The sequence below is a fragment of the Pseudophryne corroboree genome, chromosome 10 (assembly GCF_028390025.1).
Source record: "Pseudophryne corroboree isolate aPseCor3 chromosome 10, aPseCor3.hap2, whole genome shotgun sequence".
Taxonomy (NCBI): domain Eukaryota; kingdom Metazoa; phylum Chordata; class Amphibia; order Anura; family Myobatrachidae; genus Pseudophryne; species Pseudophryne corroboree.
Window position 1 is genome coordinate 224,259,590 of NC_086453.1, and position 20,543 is coordinate 224,280,132.

General features: G+C 46.0%; 1 protein-coding gene across 2 annotated transcripts in view; it reads left to right on the top strand.

Annotated features, from left to right (window-relative positions):
• ENO1 (enolase 1) overlaps nucleotides 1–17,353 on the top strand; it is a 47,631-nt gene extending 30,278 nt beyond the window's left edge. For both annotated transcript variants that reach the window (XM_063943107.1, XM_063943106.1), the window contains 5 exons: nucleotides 2,504–2,701; nucleotides 2,903–3,104; nucleotides 15,282–15,390; nucleotides 15,496–15,554; nucleotides 16,694–17,353. In XM_063943107.1, the coding sequence (XP_063799177.1) occupies nucleotides 2,504–2,701; nucleotides 2,903–3,104; nucleotides 15,282–15,390; nucleotides 15,496–15,554; nucleotides 16,694–16,763 (638 nt within the window). In that variant the 3' untranslated portion in view covers nucleotides 16,764–17,353. The remainder of the gene's footprint in view (nucleotides 1–2,503; nucleotides 2,702–2,902; nucleotides 3,105–15,281; nucleotides 15,391–15,495; nucleotides 15,555–16,693) is intronic.
• Nucleotides 17,354–20,543: the final 3,190 nt, after the last annotated feature.

Sequence of the window (20,543 nt, forward strand, 5' to 3'; positions counted from 1 at the left end):
AGCAACAGACCTTTGTATCAAAAGTGTTAGGAAATACACAAGGTAAAGGAAGCCAGTGTGGTTTGCAAAAGAAGTAGAAAATATTGTGAAAGCAAAGATGGCTTTTAGGAAATATAAGCAGACCCAAAACAATAAGACAAAGATATCTTGGACAGAAGGAGATTAAGAAGGTAATCAGATGTGCAAAGGCACAAGCTGAGGAGGAAATGGCCCAGTCAGTGGGTAAAGGAGGCAAAACTTTTTTTAGGTATATAAGCGGAAGGAGAAAAACAAAAGGCAGAAAAACAAAACTAAAGACACACTGGGAGTCTTGTTGAGGGAGACCATTTCATAGCAGATCATCTTAATTACTTTTGCTCAGTATTTACTAATGAGGGGAAGGGGCCACAGTTAACTTGCAGGGATATTCGGGAAAATAAACAAGTACATTTACAGAGGAGAAGGTCCTAACTGAACTCTCAAAGCTGAAAGTGGACAAATCTATGGGGCCAGATGGGATACATCCAAGGATACTAAAAGAAGTTGGAGGTGCTGGTAGCACCATTGACAGAATTATTCAACCAGTCATTAGCTACACGAGTAATTCCAGGGGACTGGAAAAGAGCAAATGTAGTCCCACTGCACAAAAGTGGAAGCAAGGAAGAAGCAAACTACAGACCAGTGAGTCTTACATCAGTAGTAGGGAAATTGATGGATTATCTCAAATCCAGCAATTTACAGGATCCCAAACAGCATGGATTCACTGGGGGGAGAACATGTCAAACAAATCTTATTGACTTTTTTTGTCTGACTAAAGGGACGGATAAAGGTGAAGCCATGGATATAGCTTATCTAGACATTAGTAAGGCTTTTGACACTGTTCCACATAGCAGACTCAAATTTATTTAGCAAAGTTTGGTATTGGATAATATCTTGGTTGAAGGATAGAAAAGAGTTGTGGTAAATAGAGTGCAATCACAGGAGGGAAATGTTACCAGTGGAGTACCCCAGGGATCTGTACTTGGACCAGCACTTTTTAATATCTTTATTGGTGACATTGCAAATGGCATTAAAGGGAAAGTATGCCTTTTTGCAGATGACACAAAGGTATGCAACAGGGTAGACACCAGGTGGGGTAAAACAAATGATTGAGGATCTAGGTAGACTAGAGGAATGGTCAAGAGTGTGGCAATTAGTCTTGGGTCTCAAATCCAAAGGCTAAATATAGTATTAATGGCACTATACTGGAAACTACTGAGGAGGAAAGGATATAGGAGTCACTATTTCAGGTGACTTAAAAGCAGGTAAGCAATGTAACAAAGCAATGAGGAAGGCTAGTCAGATGCTTGGCTGCATTGGGAGAGTAATTGGCAGCAGAAAGAAGTAGTAATGCCGCTGTATAGGTCATTGGTACGGCCTCATCTAAAATACTGTGTTCAATTCTGAAAGCCATATCTTCAAAAGGATATTAATACATTAGAAACTGTACAAAGAAGAGCAACTAAAATGGTGCATGGCCTACATCACAAAACATACCCAGAAAGTCTAAAATCTCTATGTACAGTTTGGAGAAGGGAAAGGGGGACATGATAGAAACTTTCAAATATATCAAGGGTTTTAACAAAGTCCAGGAGGGAAACATTTTCCAAATGAAGAGAAGCAATAGGACACGAGGACATGCACTGAGACTGGAGGGGGGGAGGTTCAGGGGAAATTTGCAGAAAAATTACTTCACAGAAAGGGTAGTGGACAAGTGGAATAGCCTCCCATCAGAGGTGGTAGAGGCTAAGACAGTAGAGAAATTTAAACATGCATGGGATAGACATAAGGATATCCTTACAAAGAAATAAGGATCAAATAAGGTTAGCGATAAAGTGTGGGGGGGGGAAAGGAGGGGGGCAGACTAGATGGGCCAAGTGGTTCTTATCTGCCAGCAAATTCTATGTTTCTAGGTTCTGTGAGATTGCCTAAAGATTAAAGTGCTTATTGCCTCAGTGTTATGTATTCCAACTATCGGTGCAAGCCTTGCATATTCTTTAATGCCTGTGTGCAGAGTTATACTTCAAAATCTCATAGATGCTTGAGAAATGCAGAGATCACAGCAGGGTTTGTACAGCATGAGGAATACAGTTTTCTCAGTATTAGCCATTGTGCATGTGGGCAGTACAGATGGTGTAATGGTTAGCATTACTGCCTCACAACACTGAGGCTGTGGTTTCAATGCCCACCACGGCCCCAACTGTGTGGCATTTGTGTATTCTTCGCGTACTTGCGTGGATTTCCTCCGGGTACTCTGTTTCCTCCCGCAATCCAAAAATATACTGGTAGGTTAATTGGCCCCCGACAAAAATGAACCCTAGTGTATGTATGGTAGATAATATAGATTGTAAGATCCACTGGGGCAGGGACTGATGTGAATGGACTAACTTTCTCTGTAAAGTACTGCAGAATGTGTGCACTATATAAAGAACATGTGTTTTTTTTTTTTGTTTTTTTTTGTTTGTTTTTTTCCACCACTAACCAGCTCTGGAACTGCTGAAGACTGCCATTAGCAAGGCTGGATACACTGATAAGATTGTGATTGGGATGGATGTTGCGGCTTCTGAGTTTTACCGTGATGGAAAGTATGACCTGGACTTCAAGTCACCAGATGACCCCAGTAGATACATCTCTCCTGACAAGCTGGCTGAACTGTACATGAGCTTTGTTAAAGATTACCCAGGTATCAAATTAGTAAATGTTAACACTGTTATGGACTTGGCAGATTAGAGTAACTCACCTGTACATGGAATAAGAACCTCATAGCATTTTGATGGGACTTGAGAACCACTGATCTAATTGGGTTAGCTGCACTAAAGAATCTAGGACTGTATTTGCTATAGATTCTGCTTCGTAAACATTGTTCATTTTTGCATACTTTCAGTTGTGTCCATTGAAGATCCATTTGACCAGGATGACTGGTGTGCATGGTCAAAGTTTACTAGCTCTGCAGGCATCCAGGTAGTAGGTGATGACCTGACTGTGACCAACCCCAAGAGAATTGAGAAGGCTGTGGAAGAGAAGGCCTGCAACTGTCTACTACTAAAAGTTAACCAGATTGGCAGTGTGACCGAATCGCTGCAGGCGTAAGTATCCTAGAACCATAGTGCTTTTCAGTTGGAAGCACAAATACACTTCAGTGATCACGCTGAAACAAATGATGCAGGTCCCAGGGATCCATCATTTTAAAACTTAATTCTTCTGGGTCCCATTATAATTTCTTGTATATCCATTAGTCCTCTCCATATGCCCTCTTAAACACCCCCTGATGGTGGTCCTCTCCATCAGATCACCCTACATACCTCCTAAGATGCCCCATATATCCCACAGATCTGATGCATGCCCTCAGACCACCATATAGTAATATGGACATCAGATCTGCCACATGTCCTCAGACTTTGCACCTTTTTATAATACACCGCAAATTCCCTAGTGATACTAGTAGATGAGTTATCCTGTGGAAGTTGTATAGTTCTGTTATTTTGTATGATTTCACAGCACAGAACTTGTCCCCAGTAATGTAAACAGCCTTATTCCCCTGCCCAGGGGTGGCTTGCTCCCAGCCACACCGCAGGTGGTGAGGGGGGAAGGTGTGAGAACTCCATCTCCTCCTCTGTCTCCGTGTGTGAGATGGTGGGGTTTTTGTGTTCCAGCCCCCCATCCCCTTCAGTCAATTCCTGAGTAACTATGCACTATAGCACAAGCACAAACCCTGATAACATTGGCAACAGCCATTAAAAGACTGGCCGTAAGCCACAGTATCCCAGAAGGTGTTCCATTTAAATTCTTAAGTGAAAATAAGGGGCCTGTACCAAGAAATCCTTCCCCCACACCTTTTTGTATTGGCGTTTGTCTTAATGGTTGATCCAGTGGAGGATGTCTACAGGTCCATATGTTCTGACCATACCATGTGCATTTTGCAGCAGAAGTCTGGTCATACAAATCTTCAACTGTCACCCTTTTGGTGAAACTTGGTCTTCTGTTAATGGAGTGAAACGTTGAGCCTTGAAGCTAATTAGCTATAGCAGCAGAAGACTATACAGTGTGCCCTTCTGCATAACATTGTAACCCATGATTATTTGCATTTCCTTGCTGTTGGCTTTAGTTACTGGATGTCTTCTGTTCTGCTTACCATTGTCTCTAAGTTGTAGTCTCTGAGATACTCAAACACCACATCTTGCGCAAATCATTTCATAAGTCGGTCATAGATTGGATCCTCTTATTCTTGTGTTTGAACTGAACCTCATCTGCATGCTTTTAAACATGGAGTTGCTACATGTTTGGCTAATTGGGTATTTGCATTAACAAATCTAGTGCCCACTGCATATAAATCATGTCTTAGAAGTGTACAATGTGGCTGCATAAATCTAAACATAATTTCTCATATGTCCTAGAGGATGCTGGGGTCACATCAATAACCATGAGGTATAGACGGAATCCGCAGGAGACATGGGCCCTTTAAGACTTTCAAAGGGTGTGAACTGGCTCCTCCCTCTATGCCCTTCCTCCAGACTCCAGTTTAGAATCTGTGAGACTGGATGCACTCTGAGGAGCTCTACTGAGTTTCTCTGAAAAAGACTTGTTCGGTTTGTTGCCAGCAGTCTCCCTGAAAATAAGTCTCCCTGCTTCGTGGGACTTAGGGGAGAGAAGTCGGACCTACTTCTGTGAGTTTAAAGGCTCTGCTTCTTTTGGCTACAGGACACCTTTAGCTTCTGAGGGTCTGATCGCTAGGTACACCTAGATGCTCGTTCCCAGAGCCCGCCGTCACCCCCCCTTGCAGAACCAGAAGACAGGTGAGTAGAAGAAGAAAAAAGACTTCAGTGACTGCTTCTGAGGTACTGCAGCGCTCGCAAGCTGCGTGCCATGCTCCCACACACAGCGGCACTACAGGGCGTGGGGGGGGGGGGCGCGTCCTGGGCAGCATATGACCTCTATATAAGTAACTGGCAAGAGCGGACATAGTGCCAGGGCACTGTCCGGACCCCCGCCAGTATAAAAAATGTATTTGAAAAGAGCGGGGCTGAAGCGTGCCATTACGGGGGCGGAGCTTAGCCCTCACAGCACACAACCCGGCGCCATTTTCTCTACACAAGGCTGCAGAGACGCTGGTCGTTCCTCACACTCCTGCATAAGTATCGGTGAAAAACGGGGGTGGGGGGGGGGGCACAGTTATTTTGGTGCATTATATGTTAATTATAAAAGCGCTGCAGGTCTGGGGCATTTTCTGTGGTGTTTCAGACTGGGATTGAGCGCTGGGGTGTGAGCTGGCAATAACTCCCTGTGTCCCTCTGACAGGCTTTACTGTGGGTCTGTCACCTAATGGCCCAGTGTGTTGGGTGCACGTGTGTCCGCATGTCTGAGGCGGAGTGATCTCCTCAGGAGGAGACTGTTAGGGACACAAACAGCTGTGGGAGTGACCCTGTCGGCACCGCCGACACCTGATTGGGTGAATGTTTTGAGTGCTTTGAATGCAAATGTGGCTCTGATAAATAAGAGATTGGATAAATCTGAGTCTCAGAACCAGGCATGGAAGAAATCCGTAGAGGATGTGTTACAAGTCCAGACCCCCTCGGGGTCACAAAAACGTTCATTTGCCCAGCTGGCAGACAGATACCGACACGAACACTGACTGAAGTGTCGACTATAGTGATGCCAGATTAGATCCAAAACCGGCAAAGAGCATTCAGTACATGATTGTGTCAATAAAAGACGTATTACATATCACTGAGGACCCTACTGTTCCTGATACTAGGGTCTGTATGTATAAAGGAAAGAAACCTGAGGTAACGTTTCCTCCCTCTCATGAACTGAACACGGTTTGGGGAAAATCCTGACAAAGTTTCAGATTCCCAAAAGGATTCCAGTGGCGTATCCGTTTCCCTCTGGGGATAGGGAAAAATGGGAGTCGCCCCCCCATTGTGGACAAAGCTCTATCACGGCTGTCCAAACAGGTGGCTCTTCCGTCCCCTGACACGGCAGCCCTAAAGGATCCTGCGGATCGTAGGCAGGAAAATACATTGAAGTCCATTTGTCACCACGGGTACGCTACTCGGACCAGCCATTGCATCTGCGTGGGTAAGTAGTGCTATCGAAAAATAGGCAGATAACTTGTCATCTGAAATAGATACCCTGGATAGGGATAGCGTTCTTTTGACACTAGGTTATATCGGGGACGCTGCAGTCTACCTAGAGGAAGCTGCGAGGGATATTGGCCTCTTGGGATCAAGGGCCAATGCCATGGCAGTCTCAGCTAGGAGAGCATTGTGGATTCATCAATGGAATGCTGATGCTGACTCTAAGAAAGCTATGGAGTCTCTACCGTATAAAGGTGGTGTATTGTTTGGTGACTGCCTCGCTGACATGGTATCTACGGCTACCACGGGTAAGTCATAGAGTAAAAATTATGTGCCTGCACCACAAAAGGAAGCACACCACTATCAGATGCAGTCCTTGCGGCCCCATAAATACAGAAAAGGCCGAGGGTCTTCCTTCCTTGCTTCTAGAGGAAAGGGAAAAGGTAACTATCACATGCCGTGGCCGGTTCCCAGGAGCAGAAGTCCTCCCCGGCTTCTGCCAAATCCACCGCATGACGCTGGGCCTCCTCTGTGGGAGTCTGCACCGGTTAGGGCACGTCTCAAGCTCTTCAGTCAGTGTTTGGCTCGTTCGGCCCTGGACCCATGGGTTTTAGAAATGGTGTCCCAGGGGTACAAACTGGAGTTTCAAGACGTTCCCCCTCACCGATTTTTATTTTTATTTATTTCTTTTTTTTAATTGGCCTTGCCAGCTTCTATTCCGGACAGGGAGGTGGTATGCGCCGCAATACAAAAATTGTGTCACAATCAAGTCATTGTCGGGGTTCCCCCGTCGCAACAGGGAGAAGGCTTTTATTTGAGCCTGTTTGTGGTCCCGAAGCCAGACGGCTCAGTCAGACCAATCCTGAACCTCAAATCCCTCAAATTCAAGATGGAATCTCTCCGTTGCCGTTTGGTCTGTCCACAGCTCCGAGGGTTTTCTCCAAAGTAATGGCTGAAATGATGGTTCTCATGCGCAAACAAGGAGTCACAATTTATCCCGTACTTGGACGATCTCCTGATAAAGGTGAGATCCAGGGACCAATTACTGCAGAACATTACGCTCTCCCTGACAATTCTGCAGCAACATGGTTGGCTCCTAAACTTGCCAAAATCACAGTTGGTTCCGACGAGACGGCTGTCGTTTTTGGGAATGATTCTGGACACAGAATTTAGTTTTTCTCTGACGTCCTAGTGGATGCTGGGAACTCCGTAAGGACCATGGGGAATAGACGGGCTCCGCAGGAGACTGGGCACTTTAAAGAAAAGATTGGGTACTATCTGGTGTGCACTGGCTCCTCCCTCTATGCCCCTCCTCCAGACCCCAGTTAGAATCTGTGCCCGGCCAGAGCTGGGTACCTAGTGGGCTCTCCTGAGCTTACTAGTAAAGTATTTGTTAGGTTTTTTATTTTCAGTGAGCTTCTGCTGGCAACAGACTCACTGCTACGTGGGACTAAGGGGAGAGAAGCAAACCTACCTGCTTGCAGTTTGTGCTTCTTAGGCTACTGGACACCATTAGCTCCAGAGGGTTCGAACACAGGCACCTGTCCTCGATCGTCCGTTCCCGGAGCCGCGCCGCCGTCCCCCTTGCAGAGCCAGAGGAACAGAAGCTTGAAGACTACGAAATCGGCGGCTGAAGACTCCTGTCTTCATTAAGGTAGCGCACAGCACCGCAGCTGTGCGCCATTGCTCCCAGCACACTTGCACACTCCGGTCACTGTAGGGTGCAGGGCGCTGGGGGTGGGGGGTGCCCTGGGCTGCAATTGAAGTACCTTTGGCATAAATAAATACATATATACAGTCTAGCACTGTATATATGTAAAAACCCCCGCCATTTTCTTACATGGAAAGCGGGACAGAAGCCCGCCACTGAGGGGGCGGGGCCTCCTTCCTCAGCACACCAGCGCCATTTTCTCTTCACAGCTCCGCTGGAAGCAGCTCCCCAGACTCTCCCCTGCAGTATCCAGGTACAAGACGGGTTAAAAAGAGAGGGGGGGCACAAATTTAGGCGCAAATAATACAAAAAAAGCAGCTATTGGGTAAATCGCTTATTAGCAGTGAAAATCCCTGTGTTATATAGCGCTGTGGTGTGTGCTGGCATACTCTGTCTCCCCGAAGGACTTTGTTGGGGTCCTGTCCTCAGTCTGAGCATTCCCTGTGTGTGTGCGGTGTGTCGGTACGGCTGTGTCGACATGTTTGAGGAAGGTTACGTGGAGGCGGAGCAAGGGCAGATAAGTGTTGTGTCGGGGCCGACACCTGATTGGATGGATATGTGGAAGGTCTTAAATGACAATGTAAACTCCTTACATAAAAGGTTTGATGACTCTGCAGCCTTGGGACAGCCGGGGTCTCAGCCCGCGCCTGCCCAGGCGACTCAGAAACCGTCAGGGGCTCATAAACGCCCTCTCTCAGATGGTTGACACAGATGCCGACACGGAGTCTGACTCCAGTGTCGACGATGATGAGGCACATTTACAGTCTAAAATGACCAAGGCCATCCGATACATGATTATTGCAATGAAAGATGTATTACACATTTCTGAGAGTAACCCTGTTAATACCAAGAGGGTTTATATGTTTGGGGAGAAAAAGCAACCAGTGACTTTTCCCCCATCTTCACACAATTCATTTAATTCATCAGAAGTGTGGAGTTCCCCTGATAAGAAATTAGTGATTTCTAAGAGGTTACTGATGGCGTACCCTTTCCCGCCAACGGACAGGTTACGTTGGGAAACATCCCCTAGGGTGGACAAGGCGCTGACACGCTTATCTAAAAAGGTGGCCCTGCCGTCTCGGGATACGGCCGCCCTTAAAGAGCCTGCGGATAGAAAGCAGGAAGCTATCCTGAAGTTGGTGTATACACACTCTGGTACTCTACTGAGACCTGCTATTGCTTCAGCCTGGATGTGTAGTGCTGTAGCAGCGTGGACAGATACTCTGTTAGACGACATAGATTCCCTCGACAGAGATACTGTTTTGCTAACCCTGGACCATATCAAAGACGTCAGAGGGACATTTGCCTGCTGGGCTCTAGAATTAATGCTATGTCCATTTCTGCCAGGAGGGTCTTATGGACTTGGCAATGGACAGGAGATGCTGATGCTAAAAAACACATGGAGGTTTTGCCTTATAAGGGTGAGGAATTGTTTGAGGACCGTCGGACCTCGGGTCTACAGTGACAGCCGGAAAGTCTACTTTCTTGCCTCAGGTTTCCTCACAGCCTAAGAAAGCACCGTATTATCAAATGCAGTCCTTTCGTTCCCAAAAAGGCAAGAGGGTCAGGGGCGCATCCTTTCTTGCCAGAGGCAGGGGTAGAGGTAAGAAGCTGCACCATGCAGCCAGTTCCCAGGAACAAAAGTCCTCCCCTGCTTCCACTAAGTCCACCGCATGACGTTGGGGCTCCACAGGCGGAGCCAGGTGCGGTGGGGGCCCGTCTCCGAAACTTCTGCAGCCAGTGGGTTCGCTCACAGGTGGATTTCTGGGCTATACAAATTGTATCTCAGGGCTACAAGCTGGAATTCGAAGTTTTGTGGTACCAAAACCGGACTGTTCGGTGAGACCCATTCTGAATTTAAAGTCCTTGAACACTTATATAAAGAAATTCAAGTTCAAAATGGAATCTCTCCGAGCGGTTATTGCAAGCCTGGAAGAGGGGGATTTTATGGTATCGCTGGACATCAGAGATGCTTACTTGCATTTCCCCATTTACCCACCTCACCAGGAATACCTCAGATTTGTGGTACAGGACTGTCATTACCAATTCCAGATGTTGCCGTTTGGCCTGTCCACTGAACTGAGAATATTTATTAAGGTAATGGCCGAAATGATGATACTCCTTCGGCAGAAGGGAGTTATAATTATCCCGTACTTGGACGATCTCCTCATAAAGGCGAGGTCCAGGGAGCAGTTGTTGATCAGCGTAGCACTCTCTCAGGAAGTGTTACTACAGCACGGCTGGATTCTGAATGTTCCAAAGTCACAGCTGATTCCTACGACGCGTCTGCTTTTCCTGGGCATGATTCTGGACACAGAACAGAAGGTGTTTCTCCTGGTGGAGAGAGCCCAGGAATTAGCATCTCTGGTCAGGGACCTCCTGAAACCAAAACGGGTATCGGTGCATCACTGCACGCGAGTCCTGGGAAAGATGGTGGCTTCATACGAAGCCATTCCCTTCGGCAGGTTCCATGCGTGGATTTTTCAGTGGGATCTGTTGGACAAGTGGTCCGGATCGCATCTTCAGATGCATCGGCTGATTACCCTGTCCCCGAGGGCCAGGGTGTCTCTTCTGTGGTGGCTGCAGAGTGCTCACCTTCTCGAGGGCCGCAGGTTCGGCATTCAGGACTGGGTCCTAGTGACCACGGATGCAAGCCTCCGAGGATGGGGGGGCAGTCACTCAGGGAAGAAACTTCCAAGGGCTGTGGCCAAGTCTGGAGACTTCTCTACACATAAATATACTGGAATTGAGGGCCATTTACAACGCCCTGAGTCAAGCAGAGCCCCTGCTTCAAAACCGGCCAGTGCTGATTCAGTCAAACAACATCACGGCAGTCGCTCATGTAAACCGCCAGGGCGGCACAAGAAGCAGGATGGCAATGGCGGAAGCCACAAAGATTCTGCGATGGGCGGAGAATCACGTGCAAGCACTGTCAGCAATGTTCCGGGAGTGGACAACTTGGAAGCAGACTTCCTCAGCAGACACGACCTCCATCCGGGAGAATGGGGACTTCATCAAGAAGTCTTCCAACTGATTGCAAACCGATGGGAACTGCCACAGGTGGACATGATGGCGTCCCGCCTCAACAAAAAGCTAAAAAGATATTGCACCAGGTCAAGGGACCCTCAGGCGATAGCTGTGGACGCCCTAGTGACACCGTGGGTGTAGCAGTCGGTATGTGTTCCCTCTTCCTCTCATACCAAAAGTACTGAGAATAGTAAGAAAGAGAGGAATAAGAACAATACTCATTGTTCCGGACTGGCCAAGAAGGACTTGGTACCCAGAACTGCAAGAAATGCGCACAGAGGACCCATGGCCTCTGCCTCTCAGACAGGACCTGCTGCAACAAGGGCCCTGTCTGTTCCAAGACTTACCGCGGCTGCGTTTGACGGCATGGCGGTTGAACGCCAGATCCTAGCGGAAAAAGGCATTCCGGATGAAGTTTTTACTACGCTGATAAAGGCTAGGAAAGACGTGACAGCGAAGCATTATCACCGTATATGGCGGAAGTATGTTGCTTGGTGTGAGGCCAGGAAGACCCCTACAGAGGAATTCCAACTGGGTCGTTTCCTGCACTTCCTACAGTCAGGGGTGACTATGGGCCTAAAATTGGGGTCCATAAAGGTCCAGATTTCGGCCCTATCCATTTTCTTTCAAAAAAGAACTGGCTTCACTGCCTGAGGTTCAGACATTTGTTAAGGGAGTGCTGCATATTCAGCCCCCTTTTGTGCCACAAGTGGCACCCTGGGATCTTAACGTTGTGTTGGATTTCCTAAAATCCCACTGGTTTGAGCCACTTAAGACCGTGGAACTAAAGTATCTCACGTGGAAAGTGGTCATGCTGTTGGCCTTAGCATCGGCTAGGCGTGTGTCGGAGTTGGCGGCTTTGTCATGTAAAAGCCCATATCTGATCTTCCATATGGACAGGGCAGAATTGAGGACTCGTCCCCAATTTCTCCCAAAGGTGGTGTCATAGTTTCATTTGAACCAACCTATTGTGGTGCCTGCGGCTACTCTGGATTTGGAGGACTCCAAGTTGCTGGACGTAGTCAGGGCTCTGAAAATATGTTTCTAGAACGGCTGGAGTCGGGAAGACTGACTCGCTGTTTATCTTGCATGCACCCAACAAGCTGGGTGCTCCTGCTTCAAAGCAAACTATTGCTCGCTGGATCTGTAGCACGATTCAGCAGGCTCATTCTGCGGCTGGATTGCCGCATCCAAAATCGGTGAAAGCCCATTCCACAAGGAAGGTGGGCTCTTCTTGGGCGGCTGCCCGAGGGGTCTCGGCTTTACAGCTTTGCCGAGCGGCTACTTGGTCGGGTTCAAACACATTTGCAAAGTTCTACAAGTTTGATACCCTGGCTGAGGAGGACCTTGTGTTTGCTCATTCGGTACTGCAGAGTCATCCGCACTCTCCCGCCCGTTTGGGAGCTTTGGTATAATCCCCATGGTCCTTACGGAGTTCCCAGCATCCACTAGGACGTCGGAGAAAATAAGAATTTACTCACCGGTAATTCAATTTCTCGTAGTCCGTAGTGGATGCTGGGCGCCCGTCCCAAGTGCGGACTTTCTGCAATACGTGTATATAGTTATTGCTTAACTAAGGGTTATTGTTATGAGCCATCTGAGTGAGGCTCAGTTGTTGTTCATACTGTTAACTGGGTAAGGTTATCACAAGTTGTACTGTGGCTGGTATAAGTCTTACCCTGGATTCAAAATTTCCTTTCCTTGTAATGTCAGCTCTCCCGGGCACAGTTTCCCTAACTGAGGTCTGGAGGAGGGGCATAGAGGGAGGAGCCAGTGCACACCAGATAGTACCTAATCTTTTCTTTAGAGTGCCCAGTCTCCTGCGGAGCCAGTCTATTCCCCATGGTCCTTACAGAGTTCCCAGCATCCACTACGGACTATGAGAAATAGAATTACCGGTGAGTAAATTCTTTTATTTTCTTCCAGTGGAAAAGGCTCTGGAAATTCAGAACCTGGTCAAACAAATTCTGAGACCAGAATCTCACTCCTGTGGTGGCTGCACAGCTCTCACCTCCTAGAGGGACACAGGTTCGGGATCCAGGACTGGATCCTAGTGACCACGGATGCAAGTCTCCGAGGCTGGGGAGCAGTCACACAGGGGGAAAGCTTCCAGGGAAGATGGTCAAGACAGGAAAATTGTCTACACATAAACGTTCTGGAGTTAAGGGCCATTTACAACTTCCTTCTGCAAGCGGAACATCTTCGCAATCGGGCCGTCTTGATTTAGTCGGACAACATAACAGCAGTAGCGTACATAAACCGCCAGGGTGGAACAAATAGCAGAACTGCAATGGTAGAGGCCACAAAGGTTCTCCGCTGGGCAGAAAGGCATACAAGCGCTCTGTCAGCGATCTTCATTCCAGGAGTGGACAACTGATAAGCAGACTTCCTCAGCAGACACTATCTCCATCCAGGAGAGTGGGGTCTTCATCAAGAGGTCTTTGCAGAAGTGACAAGTCTTTGGGGATTTCCTCAAACAGACATGATGGCGTCTCGCCTCAACAAGAAACTTCAGAGATATTATTCCAGGTCGAGAGACCATCAAGCAATAGCAGTGGACACCCTAGTGACACCATGGGTGTTTCAGTCGGTGTATGCGTTTCCTTCCAAAAGTGATAAAGATCATAAGACGAACAAAGGTTCAAGTGATCCTCATTGTTCCAGACTGGTCAAGGAGGGCTTGGTATCCAGATCTTTAGGAATTAATCATAGGAGATCCCTGGCCTCTTCCTCTGAGGGAGGATCTGTTACAGCAGGGGCCGTGCGTGTTCCAAGACTTACCGCGACTTCGTTTGACTGTTGAACGCCAGATCCTAGCCCGAAAGGGTATTCCCAAGGAAGTCATCCCCACTCTTATTCAGGCCAGAAAAGGAGCAACGTCTAAACATTACCACCGTGTTTGGAGAAAATACGTGTCTTGGTGTGAATCCAGGAAGGCTCCTACGGAAGAATTTCGGATAGGACGTTTTCTCCATTTTCTACAAGCTGGTGTGGATGCGGGCCTAAAGTTGGGCTCAATTAAAGTACAAATTTCTGCCTTTATCGGTTTTCTTCCAAAAACAATTGGCCTCCCTTCCAGAAGTTCAGACTTTCGTGAAAGGCGTGTTGCACATCAAACCTCCCTTTGTGCCCCCAGTGGCACCTTAACGTGGTGTTGCAATTCCTTCAATCTCATTGGTTTGAACCTTTACAGAAGGTAGAGTTGAAATTCCTCACTTGGAAAGTGGTCATGCTGTTGGCCTTGGCATCCGCAAGGCGGGTGTCTGAATTGGCAGCCTTGTCTCACGAGCCCTTATTTGATCTTCCATGAAGATAGAGCAGAGTTGAGGACTCGTCTGCAATTTTTGCCGAAAGTAGTTTTGTCGTTCCACTTGAACCAACCTATTGTGGTGCCATTGGCTACTGACTCCTTGCTGGAATCGAAGTTTCTCGATGTCAGAGATTTGAAAATTGATGTAGCCCGAACGGCTCAGTTTAGGAAAACGGAGGCTCTGTTTGTCCTGTATGCTCACAACAAGATTGGGGCTCCTGCTTCCAAGCAGACTACTGCATCTGTCATACGATTCAGCATGCTCATTCTACGACTGGATTGCCGTTACCAAAATCGGTGAAGGCCCATTCTACCAGAAAGGTGGGCTCGCCCTGGGCAGCTACCCGGGGGGGGGTCTCGGCATTACAACTTTGCCGAGCGGCTACTTTGTCGGGTTCAAACACCTTTGCGAAGTTCTACAAGTTTGATACCCTGGCTGATGAGGACCTAATGTTTGGTCAATCGGTGCTGCAGAGTCATCCGCACTCTCCCGCCCATTCTAGAGCTTTGGTATAATCCCATGGTTCTTGATGTGACCCCAGCATCCTCTAGGACATATGATAAAATAGGATTTTAATACCTACTGGTAAATCCTTTTCTCTTAGTCCATAGAGGATGCTGGGCGCCCGTCCCAGTGTGTACTGTATCTGCAGATTTTTGTTACGTTTCAACACATGTTGTATTACGTTTTTTTAGTCGGCCTGTTGCTGACGTTGTTCATGCCGTTGACTTGCGTTGTTGAATGCCATGTTGTACGGTGTGCTTGAGGTGTGAGCTGGTATGTATCTCCCCTTGGTTTAACAATAAATCTTTTTCCTCAAAATGTATGTCTCCCTGGGCACAGTTCCTATAACTGGAGTCTGGAGGAGGGTCATAGAGGGAGGAGCCAGTTCACACCCTTTGAAAGTCTTAAAGTACCCATGTCTCCTGCGGGTCCTGTCTATATACCCCATGTGACCCCAGCATCCTATACGGACTAGGAAAAGGATTTACTGGTAGGTATTAAAATCCTATTTTGGAAAACTTTCAAATTAAAAAAGCCTATCCTTTTGCAGCGATTAATGTTAGAGAGATGTTGCCAAAGTCTTCACTGTTCTGGTGTAGTTTGCCCATAATACTTACAGTAGTGTTTCTTGTGCAGATGCAAACTGGCTCAAACCAATGGCTGGGGAGTAATGGTCAGCCATCGATCTGGAGAGACTGAGGACACTTTCATTGCTGACCTGGTGGTTGGACTTTGTACTGGACAGGTAACGTGCCTCTTGTGTTATCATTTTGGGGTTTCTACCATGTTGGAGAGTCTGTAGCATGAGCTGGTGGCTAATTTTATTTTTTATATTTTTGTCCTACTGTAGATCAAGACTGGTGCTCCATGTAGATCTGAGCGTCTTGCAAAGTACAACCAACTGCTCAGGTGGGTATCCAAATTCTTAGCTGTCATTCAGATTAAGAAATGAGTAGATGTGTGATGCTTGAGCTGTAGTAGAGAATAGCTGGCTAACAGTTTAGTTTATTCATTTTTGTCATGCAAGAAAGTAATGTGAGGACTAGTCTCGTCCACGTAAAGGAGAAACTCACCAAGTTAGTAGGGACCATAGCAAATACTGTAGAGGACTTTCCCTAGGTCTTAAAGTATGGCATCAACAAAGACCTGCTTGCGATTAATTTATTTATCGTTCCCAGTGTCTGAACAGGCCAATGGTGCTGCTTGACTTAAAGAAGCAGCCAGTCTGAGAGGCCTTAGTGGTAAATCTTTGAAGCTGCAGTTGGTGCACAAAGCACTGTCCATTACAACTTTTACTAAAAGGATCTAGCTTTAGATGGTTTTCTAGCAAACATGGGGATAGCCACCGCTGCCAGAGACAGAGCTGTCAATGCTTTGGTGTATAGGCAACACATGCAGCCGTCTCTATTAAATCGAAAGCTGTGGTTGTCGACACAGCTCTTGACCGATCATACATTAGGTGGCACGTCGGAGTGTTATCTTAAAATTGGCAGTGCCAATAATGACTTGCATAGTGCTCCTGTCCTGTGCTACATCTCCACAGTAATACATGGGGGAGAAGCAGTATCATGACCTCCCCAATAACGCGGTCTAATTCATCTACCCCATAGTCCAGCTATGACAAGATGGCAGCAAGTTAGAACTTCTTATTGCTGCTCCAGTTGGCCTAAAATTTGTGGGAGCCGAATACATTTGGAGTATTTGACTCCTATACACAACTGCACATTAAACCTAAAACTTAACAAGTTGAGTTTTTTTTTTTTTTTTTTTTTTTTAAATTGTCCTACCCACCTCCCTTCAATATGGATTAAAGTTGCTTGTCTAGAATATAAAATATAATTAAAAAAACGGATGTCAATAGTAGGGGATATATAGCGTGATGTATTAGATGAAGTACTGCATATGCATCTCATCCCCAAATTTTCCCTTCATGAATGTTACTGTGTTCCTTACTGAAACAGTGTTTATGCTGACCGCTATTATGGTAAGAGCTTTGAAGCCATGACTGTGCTATTTAGTTGACATCAGATTTATACTTTACTTTGCAGAATTGAGGAGGAGCTGGGATCCAAGGCTCGTTTTGCCGGCAGAAACTTCAGGAAGCCGATCATCAACTAAGAATACACACTGCAATTAACCATTTTAATGTAGTCACTGTACAACTAGAGGAGTCTGCAGGCGATCACCTAAACCCTTCACTGCTGTAGAGGCCTGTCTTACCACAACCCCCTGCAGCACTTACTGTATGGTGTCCTGGGCCCCATTGTAATCCTGCAGTTTCTGACCTTCCAGTCCCAGGAGCTTTGCTGCTTATTAGGATGATTCCTTCTTTGTGTCACTCTCAGTGCCTGCATGTTGTCTGTTTTTCTATTGTGGCTGTGGTCCTGATCACTTCAACTTTGTTTACTAGGTGTATGTCACATTTGTCAGGAGAGTAGGAAGCGGTTTGGGGAGTCCAGATACTATATAGTTATTATGTAGTTCTGCAAAAGAGTAAAACTTTAACTCTGACAATTACTTTTGTGTTTTCTAGCTTTATGCATTATACTGTTCCAATAGCGCAACACCTCAGACTGTGGCATACTGTGCTTGATGCAAGCTGTATCTGTTTAGAATTGGAATGAAATAATCTTGCTTTAAGAACTAAATGTGTTCCAGCTTGCAGAAGTTAACATATAATACACTGAATAAAAAACACATTACAGGTGTCTTGGGCTGAAACATGGCTGTTCTAGTGGAGTAACTTGCAGAAACTTGTTTACTAAATTTAACGTTCTACACAATTAAGGATAATTTGAAGTAGGGTTTTTTGTCTATGTACATCGCCTCAAGTACACATTTATTGAATTATTTATAGTCTACATCACAACTCTGTCCAAACCACTGGGGTGTAATAAGGAAAAAAGCAATATACATAAACATTCCATGCCACTCCATATCATGATCTGCAAGAACGTAAAACACTTCAAAGAGCTGCATGACCCTTGCCAACCCCCTACCCCCCGCCTCCTGCGCAAATGGATCAGATCGATAATTAAGTGGTAAACTATAGCCCTCAATAAATAACATTAATAAAACTGCACCACTTAAAGTAGAAGAGCTTATATGGTAAAGAGGTTTTACCTGCCTTATGGGTTCCAAAACTTCCACCATACCTGAATGAGAAGATCACTTAGAATTATTCTGAACTTTATTAATGCCATAAATAATTCATAACTCTTGTGTAAGACAATTCAAGCAAAAGGAACTGTAACAATGTATTTCCACTAATGTACTCAAACATCCTTAATGTACAGAACCGGCAAGGATGTTTCCAAACTTGATTACATACAATTCAGAGAATTGGGGGGTAAGGAATGTGGCGATCTGACCTATGCTTTAGTTATATTGTACTGGAGGGCTGGTGACCCAAGTCCCCCAGGTGCAAGAACTGACCCTTTCTTGTGGATTGACATGCACGTCCCTTTTGTGCAGAATTGATGCCCTCTGTCCCCTGTAGGCTCCATCTGTTATCGGAGAACGCTGTGGTTCTTTTGGTTGGTAGCCCAGGGGCTACTGCTGTGTGCATGACTTTGGGACCTGCTGTATCTCTTGCCCTGTAATCGGCAACTTGTTGTCCAGCTGGCGAGGAGGCTTAAGTGGTTGGTAGTGATCGCAGGTTGTGGTAGTTGATGGTGATGTCTTAATGTACTCAAACACGTTTCTGCCTAGATTAGGCCTTCCTCAGGGTGAGCCCATTTTGGGCAGAAAGAAGAAAGCGCACTGGGTTAATCCCAAAAGGGAATAAAAATGTATAGATGGATGAATAAGCTGGTATAAAAAGGATATTGTTTGAATAGCAGATTGTTTATCCAACAAAAAGCACTTGTTTGTATAGTAATTTGCAGGACCGGCAGTGCTCCCAATAGTTGTAATAAGTACATTATATGGTCAGAAGAGGAAAGACAACTCTGTGTTGTTCGGGCACTCTAGAAAAATAATTTAAAGCTTTTAAAAATACTTCAAAAGGGCTAACCAGACATACCAACAATTAACAACACTAAGTGCTAAATAATACAGATGAAACCGTATATAGTAGATTCTCTCCTATCCTAAAGTAGTGCAATAATATTGTTCAAATCATTTCTTCTCACAGGATCATTTAAAAGGATAATAAAGAATTCTATAAATTCTCAACCACTAAAACAGATACACATTATTAGGGATGTTCTTGCGTATCCATAAATTGCAACAGTCACAGGATGCAACTAGCTGAATCATCAGATAGAATCCTAATGTTTATTAAACAATTCAAAAAGGGAAACATTTGTTGCTTAGCACACTGGCTCTAACCACAACTTTGGGCAGAGAATAATGTATGTTTAAAGTGTGATCAGCACATCTTAAATAAATCTTGTTCAGCTAGGTATCACACATTCTCTCTCGATCTCGAACTCTCTCTCTCGATCTCGAACACTCAAACAACACAATGTAACTCCAAGTCAATCATACTTCTGTGAAATCAAACTGTCCACTTAGGAAGCAACACTGACTATCCATATCACATGCTGTTGTGCAAATGGAATAGACAACAGGTGGAAAATAAGATTTTAAACCTACTGGTAAATCTATTTCTCCTAGTCCATAGAGGATGTTGGGGACTCCGTAAGGACCATGGGGTATAGACGGGCTCCGCAGGAGATAGGGCACCTGAAAAGAACTTTTGCTATGGGTGTGCACTGGCTCCTCCCTCTATGCCCCTCTTCCAGACCTCAGAGAACTGTGCCCAGAGGAGATGGACAATACAATACAGGATTTAGAAATCCAAGGGCAAGATTCATACCAGCCCACACCAATCATACCATGTAACCTGGATCATACATAACCAGTTAACCGTATGAACAATAACAGTAACGGTCCGAGACCGATTCCAACTGTAACAGAACCCTTATGTAAGCAACAACTATATACAAGTCTTGCAGAGTTTCCGCACTGGGACGGGCGCCCAGCATCCTCTACGGACTAGGAGAAATGGATTTACCGGTAGGTTTAAAATCTTATTTTCTCTTACGTCCAATAGGATGCTGGGGACTCCGTAAGTACCATGGGGTTTATACCAAAGCATCCAATTGGGCGGGAGAGTGCGTATGACTCTGCAGCACCGACTGAGCAAACGCTAGGTCCTCATCAGCCAGAGTATCAAACTTGTAGAACTTAGCAAAAGTGTTTGACCCCGACCAAGTCGCCGCTCGGCAAAGCTGTAATGTCGAGACGCCTCGGGCAGCCGCCCAAGAAGAACCCACCTTCCTAGTGGAATGGACCTTAACCGAATTTGGTATCGGCAATTCAGCCGTTGAATGAGCCTGCTGAATCGTATTACAGATCCAGCGAGCAATAGTCTGCTTCGAAGCAGGTGCGCCAATCTTATTGGCAGCATACAGGACAAACAGAGCCTCTGTTTTCATAATTCTAGCCGTCCTGGCTACATAAATCTTTAAGGCCCTGACTACGTCCAGGGATCTGGAATCCTCCAGGTCACTTTTAGCCACAGGCACCACAATAGGTTTCTTCATATGGAATGAAGAAACCACTTTAGGCAAAAATTGCGGACGTGTCCTCAATTCAGCTCGATCCACATGAAAAATCAAGTAGGGGCTCTTGTGTGACAAAGCCACCAATTCTGACACTCGCCTTGCTGATGGTAAGGCCAACAACATGACCACCTTCCAGGTAAGAAATTTCAACTCAACCTTGTTAAGCGGTTCAAACCAGTGTGATTTTAGGAACTGCAACACCACGTTCAGGTCCCATGGTGCCACTGGAGGCACAAAAGGGGGCTGGATGTGCAGCACTCCCTTTACAAACGTTTGGACTTCTGGAAGAGAAGCTAATTCCTTCTGAAAGAAAATCGAGAGGGCC